This window comes from Esox lucius, chromosome 23 (assembly GCF_011004845.1).
Source record: "Esox lucius isolate fEsoLuc1 chromosome 23, fEsoLuc1.pri, whole genome shotgun sequence".
Classification (NCBI taxonomy): Eukaryota; Metazoa; Chordata; class Actinopteri; order Esociformes; family Esocidae; genus Esox; species Esox lucius.
In genome coordinates this window covers 1,537,953-1,560,907 of record NC_047591.1, presented here as the reverse complement: position 1 = coordinate 1,560,907, position 22,955 = coordinate 1,537,953, and the positions used below count along the sequence as shown (strand labels likewise).

Below are 22,955 nucleotides of genomic sequence, written 5' to 3'. Positions count from 1 at the left end.
TATATATGCAGAACTGTAAAGGTGTTGCTGGTGGTAGACAACATATGTATTGACAGCATACATAATAGGGCCTGACTACACAAAATCTCCTTACGGTACTGAATATCGCACTACAGTAAGTGGTGAGCATTGGAGATTAGGAAATGTAAGTCTATACATTTTTTAACAGTAGTTAAGACAGTTATGTTACACAAAATGAATTTGATATTTGAGGAGGTGTTGAGAATAAATTGGTTATGGATATCACTTGGCCTTTTAATGATTTTTTACCGTGATATGAATTACACTGCTTCTCTCAATTATTCATGCCTTACTGATTGAGGTGGGGAATTATTGTTCATAAATGTCTAAATATATCATGTGAAACCCAATGTCTGTACTGAAGAATTTTATCTTAAATTGCCTGTCAATCATTGTTATTGTGACCTGTAGACAGACAGAGAAAATGTACTCTTGAAACAGCAGTTTTCCAGCACAAGTAGCCCACCATCTAAACTCCTCTGTTAAAACCAATTAAATTGAGACTGTGACTGGGGCTTTTTATTGATCTAATGTTTGCTGATATTTATTCCACAGGCCAAACAGAAACGTTATGATCAAACTTGAGCACTTTCAATAGACTTCAACAGCAGAAATGATTAACATATCAAAGTGTCACCCACAAAAACATAAACAACAGGCCTATAGGAAACAAATGGCCAGCATTGGAAGCCGTGCAAACAAATATAAACAGTGGAATCATGCAACATTTGGACTAGGTAATGCTTAAGGTTGGAATATTGTCAACAAATATAAAATGATCTGGGTCCTAAACTGGCCTGCCTGCAGTCCAGACCTGTCCCCTATTGAAAACATTTGGCCATTATGAAATGAAAAATACGACAAAGGAGAGCCCGGACTGTTGAGCAGCTGAAATCCTATATAAAGCATGATTGGGAAACATTTCACTTTCAAAACTGCAGCAATTGTTCTCCTCAGTTCTCAAACACTTACAGATAATTTTTTAAAGAAGAGGTGACGCAACAGAGTGATGCAACATGCCCCTGTCCCAATTTTTTTTTGTGTTGCTGGCATCAAATTCTAGATGGGCATGTTTTTTACCAAATACAATAACATTTCTCATTTTTGATATGTTGTCTTTGTACTATTTTCAATTAAATGTAGGGACAAATGATTTGCACATTATTGCATTGTGATTTAATTTGCATTTTATGCAGCATCCCACCAGTTTTGGAAACAGGGTTGTATTACATTGTTTATATTTGTTTGCACATCTTCCAGTGGTGGATTATAATGTGAAAGGTGTGCTCTTGATCCTAATTAGTCCTGTAAGTCACTCTGAATGTACCACTGCTATGTTAAAGAGACAACGTGGCAAGGGAGTTCCAAACAGTGTGACACAGGATGGTATCAGGGAGAACTGGAGTTTTGGATGGTGTATATTCCCTTTCAAATTTTTTTAAAAGTATTTGCTAACTGTTTTCATGTAAATGTTATTTGATTGTTTTCTTATTCAATAAATAGTATATGTATTTGTGAGGTTAAGTACGGTACCATATTGTGAAATATTATAAAATCCTATATTATAAATTTTTGTTGCCATTTTAAGAATGACTTTTCAATCTGTGTGACTGACTGGAGAGATTATAAGAGGGGCAGAGTTTTTACCTCCTTCATTCAAACAAGGGTTGAAATAAGGATAAAGTTTCTCAGTGAAGGTGCAGCCAGTGAAAGAGTAAATATGTGAGCTGGCCTCTACATTATAAAAGGACACTTGCCCCCCCTCATAATCAACAAACACCCCCACCTTCTGGGGCTTCTCTCTCAGGGAGAGGGGGATAGGTGGGGAGGTAGAGGCTGAGTATGTCCTCCCGTGCCTCAACCTCACAGTCCAGTATCCATGCTCAGGGCTTACAGTGATATTCCCCTTCCTGTTAATGGACTGTCTAGCCACTCCTAAATCCCACTTAGTTTTTCCCTTAACAATCACCTCATAGTAATATCTCCCTGATAAGAAGCTATTTATTCCAAGGACATTAATACAGATGTCAAACCTCTCTGCGTTGTCTGGGACATTCTGTCTTTCGTCTCCAGTTCTCACTTGTTTCCTGTCATCAGACAGGATAAGTTCAGGATGAGCTGAATCAGGGTCCAGGGTCACATCCACTCCATACTGCTGAACCATCTTCAGTTCAGCATCACAAAATGCCTTCACGCCACTCTCCATGTCTTTATTCAGTGTCTCCTTCAGCTGAGATACAGCTCTCCTCACAGTGCCTGCATACAGATCACTGTGAACACTGATTTCAGACCAGTCATTGGTGGGTGGAGAGGTGCAAATGGATGGGAAGCTCCGGAGGACATGGAAGTTGTCCTCGGTGTGTAAGAGCTGGTCCAGTTCAGTGCCTCTTTTCTTTAGCTCAGTGATTTCCTGCTCCAGCTCTATAATTAGCACCTCAGCCTGCCTCTCATCTGCTTTCTGTTTCTTCTCAATCACCTCAATGAGCTCAGTCTGGCTTATCTTGATAGAGTGTACCAGAGCAGTGAAGACCTGCACACTGACTGATATCTGTCTTTCTGCATCTCTCTTGCTGAGATCTATTGAACATTTTATCTCCTTAACCTTCTCCAATCGCTCCTTAATCAGCAGTTGCAATTCTGCCTTTATCCTCTCAAGCTGAGCCTTTCTCTTTCCGCATTCTTCCTCTAGAGGTACACTGTCATGGGTCTTGTGGTCTGTCTCAGTGCAGAACTGACACACACATGTCTGGTCAGTCCTACAGAACAACTCCAAGAGTCTTTCATGTTTCTTACAAATCCTGTCCTCTAGGTTGTCCTGAGGGTCTATCATTTTATGTCTCTTTAAGGCTGCGACTCTCTCGTGAGGCTCCAGGTGAGTTTCACAATAAGAGATCTGACACATCAGGCAGGACTTCCGGGCCTTAAGCTTTGTCCCAGTGCAGATATCACAAGACACTTCTCCAGGCTTGTTACTGCATTTATTTGAAATGCTAGTGACTTCAATTGACTTCCTGATCTGTGCAGCCATCTCAGAAATGAACGTATTGACACGAAGTTCTGGTCTCCTGTTGAATTTCTCCTTACACAGGGGACATTGGCACACATTATTGCAATCCCAGTGCATTGTGAGACAGGCCTTGCAAAAGTTATGTCCACATGAAGTGGAGACCGGCTCAATGAACACACTTAGACAGATTGAACACATGAAATGCTCTTCAGACAGAAAACTGCTTGAGGCTGCCATATCTAGACAGAGACCAAAGACAAACATATGACATTTGAAGCATTTCCTGTAATTTAGTTCTTAATAGTTTCAGCTTTAAAGTTGTCTTATGGGATGATCTTAATCAAACTTTATTCCTGATATTGATATGCAAAATCTGTCATTGAAGAAATGTTTAACAAACAGAAGTTAAATAACAGAAAACACAGTACAGTTTACGTTAATGTAAATCTCTACATACCTTTCTTGTTTATATAAGTATGGATGCAGTCTCTGTTCTTAATGTTTGCGAATCAAATAAAATCAAGCCTGGACACTATTTGAAGATGTTTAACCGAGATTCTTGTAGAGTGTCTTCTCCTGTAACTATTTCTACTTTAGTTTCACCTCAGAAAAAGAAGGAAAAAAAATTTCCCAACCCAATTTTCACACCCTGGAATGTAGTTAACCCTTTACATAACTCAACCCTCTAAATTGCTTTTAAGCCTTGTTTACACTTGGTTCTAAGATGCAGGCTTATATTGTCATGACATTGTCTGTGGACTTTTATAAAATCTGATCATTACCAGATCTCAATATGTCCTTTAAATGTCACGCCAAGAATAACACCTACATAAAATATTAACATTTACACAGTCACTATAACATAAGCAAGGGCTTGTAGTTATATATTTTTGTAACTGGATTCGTTCAAAAGTTGTGATAGTTTAACGTACAGTGCATTGGAAAAGTGTTCAGACCGATTCTGTAATTTTACAGAATTACCACTGGTACATTGTTTTGTTTAATATTTTTAAGGGGACATTTGTTTTATGTTGGGAAAAATGTGTAAGAAAAAAAGAAAAAGAAAGCATATTAATACATAGGCCTAGTTTAATAAGTACCAAATAATTAATATTTACTTAATTATTTAACTATGACAGTAAGACATAGTAGACTACAATTTCATACAGTAAGTTAAAGTAGATATTGGTAGAGTGCAGTATAGTTAAGTACAATAAAGTACAGTTCTGCTAAGTACAGCAGAGTTCAGTACAGTATGCTTGAATTCTAGTGTTCCTAGCAATGCTGTATTGGTTATCAAAGACACCTACACTCACCTAAAGGATTATTAGGAACATCTGTTTAATTTCTCATTAATGCAATTATCTAATCAACCAATCACATGGCAGTTGCTTCAATGCATTTAGGGGTGTGGTCCTGGTCAAGACAATCCCCTGAACTCCAAACTGAATGTCAGAATGGGAAAGAAAAGTGATTTAAGCAATTTTGAGCGTGGCATGGTTGTTGGTGCCAGACGAGCCGGTCTGAGTATTTCACAATATGCTCAGTTACTGGGATTTTCACGCACAACCATTTTTAGGGTTTACAAAGAATGGTGTGAAAAGGGAAAAACATCCAGAATGTTGATGCCAGAGGTCAGAGGAGAATGGGCCGACTGATTCAAGCTGATAGATGAGCAACTTTGACTGAAATAACCACTTGTTACAACTGAGGTATGCAGCAAAGCATTTGTGAAGCCACAACACGCACAACCTTGAGGCGGATGGGCTACAACAGCAGAAGACCCCACCGGGTACCACTCATCTCCACTACAAATAGGAAAAAGAGGCTACAATTTGCATGAGCTCACCAAAATTGGACAGTTAAAGACTGGAAGAATGTGGCCTGGTCTGATGAGTCTCCATCAACTGCAAGATGCTATCCTATCAATATGGGCCAACATTTCTAAAGAATGCTTTCAGCACCTTGTTGAATCAATGCCACGTAGAATTAAGGCAGTTCTGAAGGCGAAAGGGGTGGTCAAACACAGTGTTCCTAATAATCCTTTAGGTGAGTGTATGCCTTGTATTTATATATAGAAATGATTTATTCTTTATTCTAGGCTAGAGTTCAGTTTGGTACTGCAGGGGTTAATATAAGCCTAGCTGTGCGCCTGTCTGAACTTGTAACATTAATTTGCATTTTTAGGAGCACATTTTCTTGGCTGTAGGCTACCGTGAATGAGGCTCACTGTGCTGACGATAAGAAACCCTTTTTTAAGCAAGATAATGTCAGTCATCAACATTATTATTCTCATTATCATGGATAAATGCCAGAAGAAATGGGGGGGGGAATGCAGCTAGTCACTGTCATTCCAGTTGCTTGACTGTCTTACCAGAAGTAGCAGAGGATGCCTGTCTGGAAAGTCCCTCAAAGAACGGAAAACCAGTCCATTGACATAGCGATTGTGATGTTGGATTAACGACTGGCTATAGCAATGTTACAAAAAAACTAACAACCCCAATTTTCTCCCATCACAATTTCGTGATGAGGCTTTTCCTCATATCCACCACTCCACAGAGGATGGTAGATAGTCTAAAATTAAGATGTACATATTCCCTGTTTCTACACTGCTCGCTCAACCAAAAAGTTTTTACAGCCCCGTTTCCAGAAAGTTGGGACGCTGCATAAAATGTAAATAAAAACAGAATGCAATGATGTGCCAATGATTTAAACCCTTTATTTAATAGAAAATAGTACAACGACAACATATTAAATGTTGAAACTGAGAAATTAAATGTTTTCTTGAAAAATATATGCCCACTTTAAATTTGATTCCAGCAACACGTTTCAAAAAAGTTGGGACAGAGGCAACAAAAGACTGGAAAAGTTGTGTAATGCTAAAAAACGAAACCATGTGGAATATACCACAACTAATTAGGTCAATTGGCAACAGGTCAGTAACATGATTGGGTATTAAAAGATCAGTCCAGAGAGGATGGGTCTATCAGAAGTGAGGCTGGGGAGAGGTTCACTTCTCTGTGAAAGACTGTGCGGGCAAATAGTGCAACAATTTAAGATTTACATTTCTCATAAAGTTGCGAACAGTTTGGATATCCCATCATCTACGGTACAGAATATCTTTAAAAGATTCAGAGAATCTGGAGAAATCTCTGTATGTAAGGAACAAAGCCAGAAACCAGTATGGGATGGCTGGGATGTTCAGGCGACACTGCATAACAGACACATTTCTTTAGTGGAAATCACTGCATGGGCTCATTTCCAAAATCCATTGTCTGTGAACACTGTACATCGCTGCTTTCAAAAATGCAAGTTAAATCTCACCCATGCAATGAAGAAACCATATATAAACAAGATCCAGAACCGCCACCACCATTTCTGGACCCAAGCTCATTTAAGATGGAATGAGAAGTGGAAATCTGTACTGTGGTCTGACAAATATTTTTTTTAATCATGGATGCCACGTCCTCAAAACTAAAGAGTAGAGGGACCACCCAGCTTGTTATCAGTGCAAAGTTAAAAAGCCAGCATCCATGATGATATGGGGGTGCATTAGTGTGCATGGCATGAGTGACTTGCACATCTGTGAAGGCTCCATTAATGCTAAACAATATATGAAGGTTTTGGAGCAACATATGCTGCCATCCAGAGTCCGGTCGCAAAACTACAGCAATTGGTCTCCTCAGGACCCAAACCCTTACAGGGTATTGTTAAAGGAAGAGGTGATGCAACACAGTGGTAAACATGCCCCTGTCCCAAAAAAAAATACAAATAAAATTAAACAAATTCAAAATGGGCATGTATTCTTCCAAAACGATTTCTCAGTTTCAACATTTGATATGTTGCCTCTGTACTATTCTCTATTAAAAATACAGGGATAAATAATTTGCACATCATTGCATACTGTTTTTATATGCATTTTCCAACTTTTTGGGAAATGGGGTTATACTTGTTCACATGTAATTGTGGGGAGCACATTCCCCAGCCTAATAACCACAATTGAGCTTTGTGGGTGCCCGACCTGCCACAAGGAGTTGCTAGAGCACAATGTGACAAGGCAGCCCTGACCAACATTCCATCCATCCATGCTGACCGCTGTCCACTGCTGAAGGCATCTACAATGGGCATGTGAGCATCAGAACTGGACCACGGAGCAATGGAAGAAGGTGACCTCGTCTGATGAATCACGTTTCCTCTTACATCACGTGGATGGCTGGGTGCGTGTGCATCACTTACCTGGAGAACACATGGCACCAGTATGCACTATGGGAAGGAGACAAGCCGGCGGAGGCAGTGTGATGCTTTGGGCAATGTTCTGCTGGGAAACCTTGGGTCCTGCCATTCATGAAGATGTTAATTTGACACGTACAGTACCACCTACCTGAGCATTGGTGCAGACCGTGTCAAGACCATAAACAAAGACGAGGGAAGCGTGGTGGCCTCCGGGAAAGGCTAATGCTAATCCCCCATTGGCCTTCACTACTTAGCCTCTTCCTCGCTAACGTTCAGTTTGTGGTGAACAAAATGGACAAAATAAGAATCACCTCACAAAAAGGGATTATGGATTGCAGCGTCATGATTTTCTAAGAAACGTGGCTACACAGCAACATACCTCACAACGTAATTGAGACGGATGGAAGCGCTGTCTTCAGATCTGATTGAACAGCAGTGGACTCCGGTAATACCAGAGGTGGTGGCTTGTGCTTTTACGTAAACAAAGCATGGTGTAATGGCACTAGCGTAACCCAGAGTCACTGCTCAACCGATCTGGAGTTCCTGATGATTAAGTTCAGGCCTTTTTACTTGCCTTGGGAGTTTACGTCTATTGTTGTTACTGCAACCTACATACCACCGGATGATAATGCTAAACTAGCAATGGAAGAGCTGCAGACTGCTATTAGCAAGCAGCAAATTGCCCAGCCAGATTGTGCCTTTATTGTAGCAGGTGATTTCAATCAATCAAACCTGAAAACAGTTTTCCCCAAATCCCATCAAAATGTCTTCTGCCCCACCAGAGGAGACAATACACTGAACCAGGTGTACACAAATATTCCAGAGGCCTAAAAATCTATTCCCTCTTCCACCTGGGTCATTCTGACCACCTTTCATTGTTCCTTCTCCCCAAGTATTTACCCCTTATTAAACGGATGAAACCATCAGTGAAGTCAGTCAAAGTGTGGCCAGAGGTAGCAGACTCACTACTATAATACCAGTTTCAACACACAGACTGGAGACTGTTTGCCACTCAAGCCAACCGTGACTCCCATACGGACATTGAAACATATGCTTCCTCCATTCTGGATTAGATCAACACCAGAACCAACGACGTCACCATCCATAAATTAATAAAGAACTTCCCCAACCAGAAGCCTTGGATGAACAGTGAGGTCCAACAACTACAAAAGGCACACAACACTGCGTTCAGATCAACCTGGCCAACCTGAAAAGGGGCATCAAGTTGGCTAAAAATGTCCACATACTTTAACAACTCTGATCCTCAACACATGTGGCAGGGCATCCAAGACATCACAGACTATTGGCCAAATAACCCCGCCCCCACAGCTAGCCACGTCTCCATCACCGATGAGTTACACATGTTCTACGCTCGCTTCGACAGGGACAACAAAGAGCTAGCCACCTGAACTCCCCCCGGACGTCCCTCCCCTCAGTCTATCCACTACAGATGTGCTGTCTGCACTGAGCAGGGTGAATGCACACCAGGACGTTGGTCCTGAAGGAGTCTCTGGGCGTGTGCTCAGAACATGTGCTGGCCAAGGTCTTCACTGACATTTTCAACCTGTCACTGGCCCATGTGATGGTCCCCAAGATCAAGACCGCAACCATTGTGCCAGTGCCGAATAAGTCTTCTGCATCTAGCCTGAATGATTTTCGACCAGTCGCACTCACCCCCACGATCATGAAGTGCTTCAAAAGACTAGATTTTGCCCACTTCAAGTCTTGCCTCCTCCCAACACTGGACCTGTGTGCTGAGCACTCTTCTGTGCTCCCACTTCACCCACAAGTGCATTCATGTACACAGTTCCAGGTTCGCAGACGACACCAAAGCGGTAGGCCTATTTAGTGACAATGACGAGTCAGCCTACAGGGAAGAGGAGTTGGGGAAGTTTCTGAAGCCTGATGCATTCTTACTGATTAAAGGACTTGAGTCCCATTGTTTAGACAGGTAAAGGAATGTGGGGGAGCTGGTATTTGCATAGGGGGCATCTATTGTCTGTCCAGATACTGTAAGAACTCTTAGAATTGAAGAAGTTACCCATGGGGGGAAGGAGAGCTTGTCCTTTGTGTGAAGCTTAGGTAGTAACATAACAAAGGGAATGTGTTTTATTGACATAGGACAGCATCTTACCACACCCCTTTTCACTGTAATAAATACGGATTGTGCATGTTTTGAGTTAGAGACTCCTCAGACGATTATGTGTGTGTAAGCGTTGACGCGTCTCTCATATGTGCATAATAGTTAATAAAACGGTTAGAATGTGCCAAGAGAACTTTGTCTCTGTGTTCCTTACTCCGAGTGTCGATACATGGAATTACCATCACAGAGGTCAAACGCAACCTGGCCCAAAATGCATAGAAAACTAAGCCTGTACTTCTTGAGGAGGATGAAGAAGACCCGTCTGTCTTCCAGGATCCTTGTGAACTTTTACCGCCCTATCAAGAGTATTCTGACAAACTGCGCCACAAATTATATCGGTCGAGTCCAAACTTTTATAAAGGTTTTTTTACATGCGCATGGGATAATCGATATATGACCACCTAGAATGACCACACTCTGAGTAATCAAATACTCTAGGTATGACAGGCGTCTTTGTAACTTCTTCACTGGCTATGCCCCCTACTCATATTATTCACACATTGAACAAAAAACAGATGCCAGGTCATTCTCTGGTCAAGCTAAGATCTCTTCAACAGATAAACTGGACCCAATGGTCTGGTAATTATTCATTTACCTAGGTCACAGCACATTAATTAAACCACCATAGAAATGAATATAAACTCATAACTGCCAATGTAATATAAAATAATAATTACATCAAAACATCATTTATTGGTTCTCAGTTTCAAATTTCTATCACATTCCCTCCTTTCATCATTACCAAATTTGATAACTCAACAGAATTTGAAATATTCACATTTCCTTCCACCTGTCCAGCATTATCAACAATTACACAATCAGATACAGCTCCAGCTTTTACAACAAGGGCATGTCTCTCAACACCCTACTTCAGCTCACGTAACAATCATAACACTTCTCTTTACACTGTCTGCCTGTTAAGGTTAGGGCTAATTTTAAGGTTTTATTGTTAACCTATAAATGGACTTGCTCCTACTTACCTCGCTGAAATGATCCAGCCATACATACCTACACGTAACCTTAAATCGCAAGATGTAGGCCTTCTAATTGTACCTAGAATTTCTAAACCAAACAGCCGAAGGCAGGGCCTTCACTCAGAGCTCCACTACTGTGGAATGATTTGCCAATTAAGGTTAGAAATGCAGACTCAGTGCAAACTTTCAGGTGTCTTCTAATGACTCATCTCTTTAACATGGTCTATGATTAAGTGTAGTCTGGCCTAGGGGCATGAAGGTGACCAGAAGGCTTGATACTGTCCACCCTTGCTGTCATGCCAGGTGGGCTCTCATTGCCACAGGGAAGCCCTCCCTCCAATGCCATTCGGGGCAGGGTCACTGGCTTGTTGTTGTCTCTCTGTTGTGCACATTGTGCAATTGGGCTGAACTCTGCTGGCAATACTCTGCCCTCATTCAGGGTGGCTGCAGTTGGTGGGTGTCCATTCGGTTGATGCTTGCCAATGTGGATGGATTGATTTCCTGCCTGTTGGGCCCTGCCTGTTGGGCCCAGACAGTGTCACTGGACCCCTGTCTCAGCCCCAAGGTCTTATGCTGCTATATTATTGTGCTGGGCGAGTAGGGTCAGTTCTCCTTCTCCACTATAAATCCTTGTAGATCTAAGGAATGCATTTTAAAAATTTTCCCTGTCTCCTGCCCTGTTTTAAACTTAGGAGGACATGAGGTCTTGGCCCACATCTCCGGAGTACTAGGCTTTAAAGACTTGTTGCTGTCCCTGTCCAAAGTCCTCCTGGTTGTGTTGCAGATCAAGACGATACCTGACGATTTCAGCTGCCACCCCCCAACACCCCAGGTTGTCCCTGTCCTTGTCCATCTGGTCATGTTTCCGACCTGGACTAGGTTTAAATTGACTCTGGACCCAGCCCACATGCATTTATTAAATATTACAACTTGTAGTCTTAATATGTTCACCCGGCACAGACAGAAGAGGACTGGTCACCGCTCTGAGCCTGGTTCCTGTCAAGGTTTCTTCCTAAATTTCAGCCTTCTTAATGAGTTTTTCCTAGCCACTGAAATTCAGTTGTTTGCTCCTTGGGATTTAAGGCCGGTAAAAGCACTTTATGACAACTGCTGATGTGAAAAGGGCTTTATACATTTTTGTTGGTTGATTGAATTACTTACAAAAAACGTAGATGATTGTACTATATGAGAGCTTACAGTAATGTAAGCTGTCATATTACAGGCATGCATATGCTTCGATTGGTTTTACAGAAACAAATTAGCAATTAGCATTCCTAATTGGTTTGACTGTGATCACAGATACCTAGCATATGAAACCAAAAAACAATTACGTCACCAAGGGTCATTCTGGGGATGTCTAGTTATGTTCATATTTACCTGACAAGATATTAAACTATTCAGTTTAATGACAAACGACAAGGCTACAAGAAGAAAATCTGAGGGTATCAATTCCTATTGGAACATTTTAAATTCAGTATAATTACAAAAGGACCACCAAAAATGTTTAGCGTGTCTGGGCTTCTTGTTTGGTCTATAAACAGGAAATGTGTCCCTTCTTTGTCTTTGAACAATAATTAGTCCATACCCACCATTTGTCCAGGTGGCTGTTATTAGAAACATGTAAATTTGAATGGTGGTTATCCACGTAATTTGAGTAGTGGTTATTCACTACTTGAGTATGCTAGGTCTATCCAGTGATTTAGAAGCAGGGCAATGATCAGCAGGACAAGGCAGATGCTTCTGTGGATGGTTTCCTTCAGGTTCTGCAACTATGTGTCAATGACTGGCATGAATCCATGTATCACTTACTGCCACTTGTACTGCAGTTGAAGTTGTCAGGAGCTCTCAATATGATCGTTTCCATCTTGGATCTTTCCAGTACTCCCTCCGTAGATCCTTCACCACCACAAAGTCACCCGGCTTAATCCTGTTGTTGCCTGCGTGTTGGAGTGCTGGTAGAGTGGCTTTGACTCTTGGGAACAGAACTTTTACAGTATTCCCACGTCCACATTCATTCGCTGGTACGTCAACCTGTTCAAGTCAAAGCTATGCTTTGGTGTTCCTCAAGGCTCGGTTCTGGGCCCATTATTGTTCTCACTATATTTGCTGCCTCTGGGCGATGTAATCCGAAATCACAATGTCAATTTTCACTGTTATGCTGATGACACACAGTTATATATTTCAATGAAGCATGGAGAAGCCCCTAAATTAGCTACTTTGGAAGCATGCGTTTCAGATATTAGGAAGTGGATGACAGAGAACGTCTTGCTCTTAAACTCAAGAAAAACAGAAATGCTTGTTTTAGGACCCAAGAAACAAATAGCGTTGTTAGCAGATCTCACTGTGAACCTCGACGGCTGCATAGGCGTATCCCAAAAGACTGTAAGAAACTTCGGCTTTACCCTTGACCCTGACCTCTCCTTTGATGAACATATAAAATATGTCTCAAGAGTTGCTTATTTCCATCTTCGAAACTTTGCAAAAATCTGAAACTTTCTAACAAAAACTGATGCAGTAAAACTAATCCATGCTTTCGTTACTTCTAGACTAGATTACTGCAATGCTCTTCTTTCCGGTTACCCTGACAAATCAATAAATAAACTTCAATTAGTGCTGCACACGGCTGCTAGAATCGTAACTAGAACAAAAAAATTTGAACACATTACTCCTGTACTAGCGTCTTTACTAGCGGTTTTACTGTTAACCTATAAATCAATACATGGACTTGCTCCTACTTACCTTGCTGAAATGATCCAGCCATACATACCTACACGTAACCGATGATCGCAAGATGCAGGCCTTTTAATTGTACCTAGAATTTCTAAAAAAACAGCCAGAGGCAGGGCCTTTTCTCATAGAGCTCCACAACTGTAGAATGATCAGCCAATTAAGGTTAGAAATGCAAACTCAGTGCAAACTTTCAGGTGTCTACTAAAAACTAATCTCTACAGCACAGTTTATGATTAGGTGTAGCCTGGCCCAGGGGCGTGAAGGTGACCAGAAGGCTTGATACTGTCCACCCTTACTATCTTGCCAGGTGGGCTCTCGTCACCACTGGGATGCCCTCCATCCAATGCCTTTCGGGGGAAGAGTCACTGGCTTGTTGTTGTCTCTCTGTTGTGTACTTGTGCAATTGGGCTGTACTCTGCTGGCAATACTCGGGACACATTCAGGGTGGTTGCGGTTGGTGGGTGTCCCTTTGGTTGATGCCTGGCAATGTGGGTGGATTTATTTCCTACCTGTTGGGCCCTGTCCGGGGCCTCCCCCGGGTAGGGCCACAGTGTCGCCGGCCCCCCCCCCCCCGTCTCAGTTCCAAGGTCTTACGCTGCTATACTATTGTGCTGAGGGATTGGGTCAGTTCTCCTTCCCCACTAAGTTCTCCTTCTCCACTATAAATCATTGTTGATATGAGGAATGCATTTTCTGAATTTTCCCAGTCTCCTCCCATTTTAAACTTTAGGAGGACATGAGGTCCTGGTCCACAACTGCGGAGTACCTGGTATGGGGGGCCCGTTGCTTTCCCTGTCCTTGTCCATCTGGTCATACTTCTCACCTAGTCTAAATTTATATAGACTCTGGATTTAGCCCACATGCACTTATTAATTATCCCAATTGGACTCCTTATATCTCCCCCGCACAGCCAGAAGAGGACTGGTCACCCCTCTGAGCCTGGGTCCTCTCTGGGTTTCTTCCTAAAATTCGGCCTTCTTAGGGAGTTTTTCTTAGCCACTGAAATTCAACACTACTGTTGTTTTCTCTTTGGGGTTTAAGGCTGGGTGTTTCTGTAAAAGCACTTTGTGACAACTGCTGTTGTAAAAAGGGCTTTATAAATACATTTGATTGATTGATTGATTGAGTGTGTTAGTTATTCTTAAAAGGTTGTCCAGTGACAGCGTCATGAGAGGGAGAAAAAAACCACAACATCGATTAAATATTTTCTACCACCCAAGCATATCAGAACCAATGGTAGCAGCTGTATCTAGGTAAAACCTGTCAGCCTATAATTTCGCCAATCTTGATTTCAGCATGCTATTAACGTACCCTACTGCTTTCCTAACTGAGGGTGATCATAACTGTGTTTTTCACTGATACATTTTCAAGGCTTCTGACATTGATGTTATTACCTTGCTGACAGAGTGGGTACCATTGTCTGATTCCATTCATATGGGATTATTTTTCTGCTCATCGCTTTTACTACCAACATCTGCAGTGCTGTGCCAATGTTTAAACCCATTCTGAAAACATCACTAATTACCAAACAGCATTTCTTACATTCGCAGGGAGTCAACTCAATGAAATACATCATTAGATATTCAAAAAGGGAATCTGGTGACGGCTGCAACCAACCCTCCTTTTGCCATCTGTCAATTAAGCCAGAAAAAATAAAACAGGACCTCAGTATGGCTGAGCACAAATCCCCTGCCAGTCACTCACCAGAGTCCTGTGTGGACTGGGACTGAGTTTCTAAAACTGGCAAACCGTCCATAGAAATCAGGACTCACCATTATAATAACATTTAAAAAATGGTCCTTTAAGTGGTACTTTCATGGCCTATCAAGCTATTCCCCTGAAACAGCCACCCAGAAAACGTCCTTCACCTATTCCGTAGAGAAATTCATTCCCCCGCGAAATATCCTGGAGAAACATTTGAAACCCATCCAAATTTAACCATCACTATTTGTGACGCAAAATGAAAAAAATAACATTTAATCGGTCTTGAGTCCAAAGGTCTATATAGGTGTTACATTTTTACACGCGCAAGGGGTAATCGATATATGGCCACCTAGTATGACCATACTCAAAGAATCAAAGAATCTAGGTACAACAGGCGTCTTTGTAACTTCTTTGCTGGCCATGCCCCCTAATCATTTTACTCACACATTGAACAAAGAAGAGATGCCCGATCATTCTCTGGTCAAGCTAAGATCTCTTCAACAGGTTAACAGAGGACCCTATGGTCTGTTAATTATTCATTTACCTTGGTCACAGCATATTAAACGAAACCACCATAGAAATTAATATATACTCATAAAATAATAATAACATAAAAACATAATATTTTGATTCTCAGTTTCTAATTTCTATCACACACAATTAAAATGCCATTTAAGCATTTGCCATTTGTACCTGAACAACTATTATCCCACTTGTAACATACATTATACCTAATACTTGTAAACTTTCCGCCCTCCTCTATTTGCCTTTAATTGCACATTTAATATTGCCATTTGCACTCCATTTTCCTTCATTGCACATCTCCTCATTCCACTTGTAATATACAATGGGGAGAACAATTTTACAGGTTTTCCCACTTACAAAACATGTAGAAGTCTGTCATTTTTATCATAGTTACTCTTCAACTGTGAGTGACGGAATTTAAAATAAAAATCCAGAAAATCACATTGTATGATTTTTAAGTAATTAATTAGCATTTTATTGCATGTCATATGTATTTGAAAAGCAGAACTTAATATTTGGTACAGAAACCTGTTTGCAATTACAAAGATCATACGTTTCCTGTGGTTCTTGACCAGGTTTGCACACACTGCAGCAGGGATTTTGGCCCACTCCTCCATACAGACCAACATCAATATTTGCTCATTTTCTCACTCACCTCCATGTCACCTTCTCTACCTGCCCTACCTGCCCTGCTGGCATTCTCGTGCTCTCTATCTCCTTCTCTCGCTTTAATAAATACTAACAAGTGGTGTTTCTTGCCATGATGTTCAGGAAAGGATTACTAACCATTTCTGATCTGAATGGCATTGATTATTATATAAATAAACACTGACTATCACAGTTGACTGGAAGATAGCCTACATAACACTCATATTACATTCTAGGTTTCCACTTTTTAATACATTTGAAAGTAATGAGATGGAGAGAGAGTACAGGGTTTGACATTGATTGTACCTACCAACAGCAGTCGACCAATGGCTTCTGCTGGGGTACGGCAACACCACTTGGACAAACAACAGTAAGTAAACAGCAGCAAACCGTATAACTAGAACCGGTAGTAATAATAACGGCAATTTGTTAAGTTTAGTTAATGATTATTTTTCCATTTGCTAATGATAATTTTGGACAGCGGTGCATGGTAGCCTCTCGTAGCATAGCACATTTACATTTTATTTATACACTGAACAAAGTTATAAATGCAACACGCAGTGCAACACATCTCCTTCGCATGGAGTTAATCAGGTTGCTGATTGTGGCCTATGGAATGTTGGTCCACTCCTCTTCAATGGCTGTGCGAAGTTGCTGGATATTGGCAGGACCTGGAACACGCTGTCATATACGCCGATCCAGAGCATCCCAGTCAGTATGCTGGCCATGCAAAATTGGGTTGCTTTCAGCTTCCTGGAATTGTGTACAGATCCTTGCCCTGCATTATCCATACCATACCATACCATCTTCTTCCGCTTATCCGGGGCCGGGTCGCGGGGGCAGCAGTCTAAGCAGGGATGCCCAGACTTCCCTCTCCCCAGACACTTCCTCTAGCTCTTCCGGGGGGACACCGAGGCGTTCCCAGGCCAGCCGGGAGACATAGTCCCTCCAGCGTGTCCTAGGTCTTCCCCGGGGTCTCCTCCCGGTGGGACGGGACCGGAACACCTTCCCAGGAAGGCGTTCCGGAGGCATCCGAAAAAGATGCCCAAGCCACCTCAGCTGACCCCTCTCGATGTGGAGGAGCAGCGGCTCTACTCTGAGCTCCTCCCGGGTGACCGAGCTTCTCACCCTATCTCTAAGGGATCGCCCGGCCACCCTGCGGAGAAAGCTCATTTCGGCCGCCTGTATCCGGGATCTTGTCCTTTCGGTCATGACCCAAAGCTCATGACCATAGGTGAGAGTAGGAACGTAGATTGACTGGTAAATCGAGAGCTTCGCCTTGCGGCTCAGCTCTTTCTTCACCACGACAGACCGATACATCGACTGCATTACTGCAGAAGCTGCACCGATCCGTCTGTCAATCTCCCGTTCCATCCTTCCCTCACTCGTGAACAAGACCCCTAGATACTTAAACTCCTCCACTTGAGGCAGGCACTCTCCACCAACCTGAAGTGGGCAAGCCGCCCTTTTCCGACTGAGGACCATGGCCTCGGATTTGGAGGTACTGATTTTCATCCCCACCGCTTCACACTCGGCTGCAAACCGTCCCAGCGCATGCTGAAGGACCTGGTTAGAAGGGGCCAACACGACAACATCATCTGCAAAGAGCAGAGACGAAATTGTGTGGTCCCCAAACCTGACACCCTCCGGCCCCTGGCTGTGCCTAGAAATTCTGTCCATAAAAATTACGAACAGAACCGGTGACAAAGGGCAGCCCTGCCGGAGTCCAACATGCACTGGGAACAAGTCTGACTTACTGCCGGCAATGCGGACCAAGCTCCTGCTTCGGTTGTACAGGGACCTGACAGCCCTTAGCAAAGGACCCAGGACCCCATATTCCCCAAGCACCCTCCACAAGATGCCGCGAGGGACACAGTCGAATGCCTTCTCCAAATCCACAAAACACATGTGGATTGGTTGGGCAAACTCCCATGAACCCTCCAACACCCCGTAGAGGGTATAGAGCTGGTCCAGTGTTCCACGGCCCGGACGAAAACCACACTGTTCCTCCTGAATCCGAGGTTCTACTATCGGCCGTATTCTCCTCTCCAGAACCCTGGCATAGACTTTCCCGGGGAGGCTGAGAAGTGTGATCCCCCTATAGTTGGAACACACCCTCCGGTCCCCTTCTTAAAAAGAGTCCACCTCTGAGCCCTCATCCTCTGCTTCCTCAATGGAAGAAGTGACAGCGGGATTGAGGAGATCCTCGAAGTACTCCTTCCACCGCCCGACGACATCCTCAGTTGAGGTCAACAGCTGCCCACCTCTACTGTAAACAGCGTTGGTAGGGCACTGTTTCCCTCTCCTGAGGCGCCGGATGGTTTGCCAGAATCTCTTCGAGGCCAGCCGATAGTCCTTCTCCATGGCCTCACCGAACTCCTCCCAGGCCCGAGTTTTTGCCTCCACAACCACCCGGGCTGCAGCCCGCTTGGCCTGTCGGTACCCGTCAGCTGCGTCAGGAGTCCCACAAGCCAACCAGGCCTGATAGGACTCCTTCTTCAGCTTGACGGCATCCCTTACTTCCGGTGTCCACCACTGGGTTCGGGGATTGCCGCCTCGACAGGCACCGGAGACCTTACGGCCACAGCTCCGAGCGGCCGCTTTGACAATGGCGGTGGAGAACATGGTCCACTCGGACTCAATATCTCCAGCCTCCCTCGGGATCCAGTCGAAGCTCTGCCGGAGGTGGGAGTTAAAGATCTCTCTGACAGGAGACTCGGCCAGACGTTCCCAGCAGACCCTTACAGTTCGCTTGGGCCTGCCGAGTCTGTCCAGCTTTCTCCCCCGCCATCGGATCCAACTCACCACCAGGTGGTGATCAGTTGACAGCTCCGCCCCTCTCTTCACCCGAGTGTCCAAGACATACGGCCGCAGGTCAGATGAGACGACAACAAAGTCAATCATCGACCTGCGGCCTAGGGTGTCCTGGTGCCACGTGCACTGATGGACACCCTTATGCTTGAACATGGTGTTCGTTATGGACAAACTGTGACTAGCACAGAAGTCCAATAACTGAACACCACTCGGGTTCAGATCAGGGGGGCCGTTCCTCCCAATCACGCCCCTCCAGGTGTCACTGTCGTTGCCCACGTGGGCGTTGAAGTCCCCCAGTAGAACAATAGAGTCCCCAGTCGGAGCACTTTCCAGCACCCCTCCCAGAGACTCCAAGAAGGTTGGGTACTCTGCACTGCCGTTCGGCCCGTAGGCACAAACAACAGTGAGAGACCTATCCCCGACCCGTAGGCGCAGGGAAACGACCCTCTCGTTCACCGGGGTAAACTCCAACACATGGCGGCAGAGCTGGGGAGCTATAAGCAAACCCACACCAGCCCGCCACTTCTCACCATGGGCAACTCCAGAGTGGTGAATAGTACATCCTCTCTCAAGGAGTGTGGTTCCAGAGCCCAAGCCGTGCGTAGAGGTGATCCCGACTACCTCTAATCGGAACCTCTCAACCTCACGCACTAACTCAGGCTCCTTCCCCGCCAGCTAGGTGACATTCCACGTCCCTAGAGCTAGTTTCCGTGTCCAGAGATCGGGTTGTCTAGGCCCCTGCCTTCGACCGCCACCCGATCCTCTTCGCACCGGCCCCTTATGGTCCCTCCTGTGGGTGGTGAGCCCATGGGAGGGCGGCCCCACGTCGCCCGTTCCGGCTGAGCCCGGCCGGGCCCCATGGGGGAAGGCCCGGCCACCAGGCGCTCGCATACGAGCCCCAACCCCGGGCCTGGCTCCAGGGTGGGGCCCCGGCTGCGCCATACCGGGCGACGTCACGGTGCTCATAATTTTATTCATCATTAAGGGGGGTTTGAACCGCTCTTAGTCTGACCCGTCGCCTAAGACCTGTTTGCCTTGGGAGAGCCTACCAGGGGCATATAGCCCCAGACAACATAGCTCCTATGGTCACTCGGGTACTCAAACCCCTCCACCACGTTAAGGTGGCAGTTCTTGGAGGGGGCCCTGCATTATCATTCTGCAAAATGAGGTGATGGTCGTGGATGAATGGCATAACAGTGGGGCTCAAGATCTCCTCATGGTATCTCTGTGCATTAAAAATGCCATCAATAAAATGTCCATAACACACGCCTGCCCATACCATAACCCCACCGCCACCATGGGCCACTCGATCCATCAGCAAACCGCTCACCCACACAAAGCCATACACATTGTCTCCAATCTGCCCTGTACAGTGAAAACCGGGATTCACCTGTGAAGAGAACACCTCTCCAAAGTGCCAGACACCATCAAATGTGAGCATTTGCCCACTCAAGTCGGTTACAACGACGAACTGCAGTCAGATCGAGACCCCAATGGGGAAGACGAGCATGCAGATAAGCTACCCTGAGACGGTTTTTGACAGTTTGTGCAGAAATTCTTTGGTTATGCAAACCGATTGTTGCAGCAGCTGTCTGAATGGCTGGTCTCAGGTGATCTTGGAGGTGAAGATGCTGGATGTGGAGGTCCTGGGCTGGTGTGGTTACACATGGTCTGCGGTTGTGAGGCCGGTTGGATGTACTGCCAAATTCTCTGAAAGCCTTATGGTAGAGAAATGAACATTCAATTAACGACGGCTTATGGTAGAGAAATGAACATTCAATTCATTGGCAACAGCTCTGGTGGACATTCCTGCAGTTAGCATGCCAATTGCATGCTCCCTCAAAACTTGCGACATCTGTGGCATTGTGCTGTGTGATGGAACTGCACATTTTAGAGTGGCCTTTTAGAGCATTTTGAGCACAGTTGAGGTGTCCCCCCTATATAAATTGTAATTACGGCCTTGGGTGCGAACCAAATGGCAGTTGCACAAATCTTAAACACAGACAATCCTACCCAGATCCCCCCGGGGCATGCACACTGGAAGGTGTCACCAGACCCTTGCTACCATAAGCCATAGAAATGGCCCTCGATGACATGGAGGGGAATGACACAGATCTAGAAGCACAGAAAAAGTGGGCTCAGGACTGAAACTTTGCTTGGAGATGCTAAAATGGATTTTGGCACAGCACCTGTGCCTGAGAAGGATAAACCACTTGGGCCAGACCCACATGTCTAACTACTACAGCCATGGGGGCACGATTTGACCTTCAGCATATCCTTCCAAACTAGCAGATGCCAAGGACATCTATTGAGGAGATGGACACAGTTCATAAACCACAGCCCCTTAGACCAGCAGAGAGCCACAAGAAGAAAAGACAGACTCTCAGAGGGAACACTATTCAGTATGAGCTGAATATAATGAGATAGGTGCTAGTCTGCGGCCACTGTACTAATTTTTTTTTAAAGTTCATCTTCCCAAGAAGAAACCTTATTAGTGGGAGTTCCCTTGTGAAGTGGAAAGATTGCTGTGGATTCTGAGTAAGGGGAGCCCTCTAGAGCAGATCTCTGCCACCACTATTCTGTGAAAAAGTATTAAAAATAATTTGTGATCATGTCCACAAATAGGCTATTTGTGGACACACTTGTTTTCCTATGCCCTGGGCGAACAGACAAATATGACACAAGACTATATTACATTCTATGCATGATCAGCTAAAAATGTTATGTTCTCTCTGGCACGCCAATAATCTTACAAGTACATCACTGACACACGATCAGTGTTACACTATCACGATTCAGTTAACAACTTCATGACATTGGTTGATCAAGATGCCCACACTGTCGGTATTTGCTTTGTTACATTTGTTTAACTTTGTTAAAACTACGCAAAGAAACAGAAAAGCGGCGGTGTGAAAATATAAACACGAGGCAGAGAATGTGGCTAGTCAACCTTTATTCTTAAGCTAAAATATCTACTTTGCTACGATTTAGTCTGTATAATGAAACAAAAAGTTTGCCAAGTGAAAGAACCAAAACACATATACATTGTATCAATAAATCAATCAAATTCATTTATTAAGCCCTTTTTACATCAGCATTTGTCACAAAGTGCTTTTACAAAACACCCTGCCTTAAAAAATAAGGTGCAAACAACAACAGTGCTGAATTTTGGTGGCTAGGAAAAACACCCTAAGAAAGCCAACATTTTGGAAGAAACCTAGAGAGGAACCTAAACCTAGAGAGGAAACCTAAAGAGGGGTGACCAGTCCTTTTCTGGCTGTGCCGGGTGAATATTTTAGTTGTAATAATTCCAGAGTCTATTTAAACCTAGTCCAGGTCGGAAGCATGACCAGATGGACAAGGACAACCCGGGGTGAGGGGTCAGTGCAGTGGCATCTGAAATCGTCAGGTATTTTATTGATCTGCAGCACAACCAGGAGGACCCTGGACAGGGACAGCAACGAGTCCTTCAAGCCTGGTACTCCGAAGTTGTGGGCCAAGACCTCATGTCCACCTATGTTTAAAACAGGGCAGGAGACAGGGAACATTTTTAAAATGCATTCCTTAGATCTACAAAGCTTTATAGTGATAATATACACAATAATATAGCAGCATAAGACCTTGGGGCTGAGACGGGGGTCCAGTGACACTGTGGCCCTATCCAGGGGAGGCCCTCGATAGGGCCCAACTGGCAGGAAATCAATCCACCCACATTGCCAACCATCAACTAAAGAGACACCAACCAGCCGCAACCATCCTGAATGAGGGCCGAGTCTAGCCAGCAGAGTTCAGCCCAATTGCACAATGTGCGCAACAAGCCAATGACTTCGCCCCGAATGGCATTGGAGGGAGGGCATCCTAGTGGTGATGAGAGCCCACCTGACAAGACAGCAAGGGTGGACAGTATCAAGCCTTTTCAGTCATCTTCATACCCCTGGGCCAGACTACTCTTAATCATAGACCATGCTAAAGAGATTCTTTAGTAGACTCTTGAAAGTTTGCACTGAGTCTGCATTTCTAACCTTAATTGGCAGATCATTCCACAGTAGTGGAGCTCTATGAGAGAAAGCCCTGCCTCAAGCTGTTTGTTGAGAAATTCTAGGTACAATTAGAAGGCCTGCATCTTGCGATCAGAGGTTACGTGTAGGTATGTATG

The 22,955-nt window shown here is 44.2% G+C and overlaps 2 protein-coding genes across 3 annotated transcripts in view; one reads left to right on the top strand and one right to left on the bottom strand.

Moving 5' to 3' along the window:
- The window catches only part of tmtc1 (transmembrane O-mannosyltransferase targeting cadherins 1), a 314,311-nt gene that overhangs the window by 46,991 nt on the left and 244,365 nt on the right, over window positions 1-22,955 (top strand). The window lies entirely within an intron of this gene.
- Window positions 1,619-3,323, bottom strand: LOC105020155 (E3 ubiquitin-protein ligase TRIM21). Its single transcript, XM_010886911.4, has one exon. It carries the CDS (start codon window positions 3,290-3,292, stop codon window positions 1,619-1,621), a length of 1,674 nt encoding a protein of 557 aa, XP_010885213.2. The 5' UTR covers window positions 3,293-3,323.

Bases quoted from the DNA above. Each gene is read 5' to 3' on its own strand.
- LOC105020155 (XM_010886911.4), bottom strand. From the start codon at position 3,292: ATGTTTGTCTTTGGTCTCTGTCTAGATATGGCAGCCTCAAGCAGTTTT.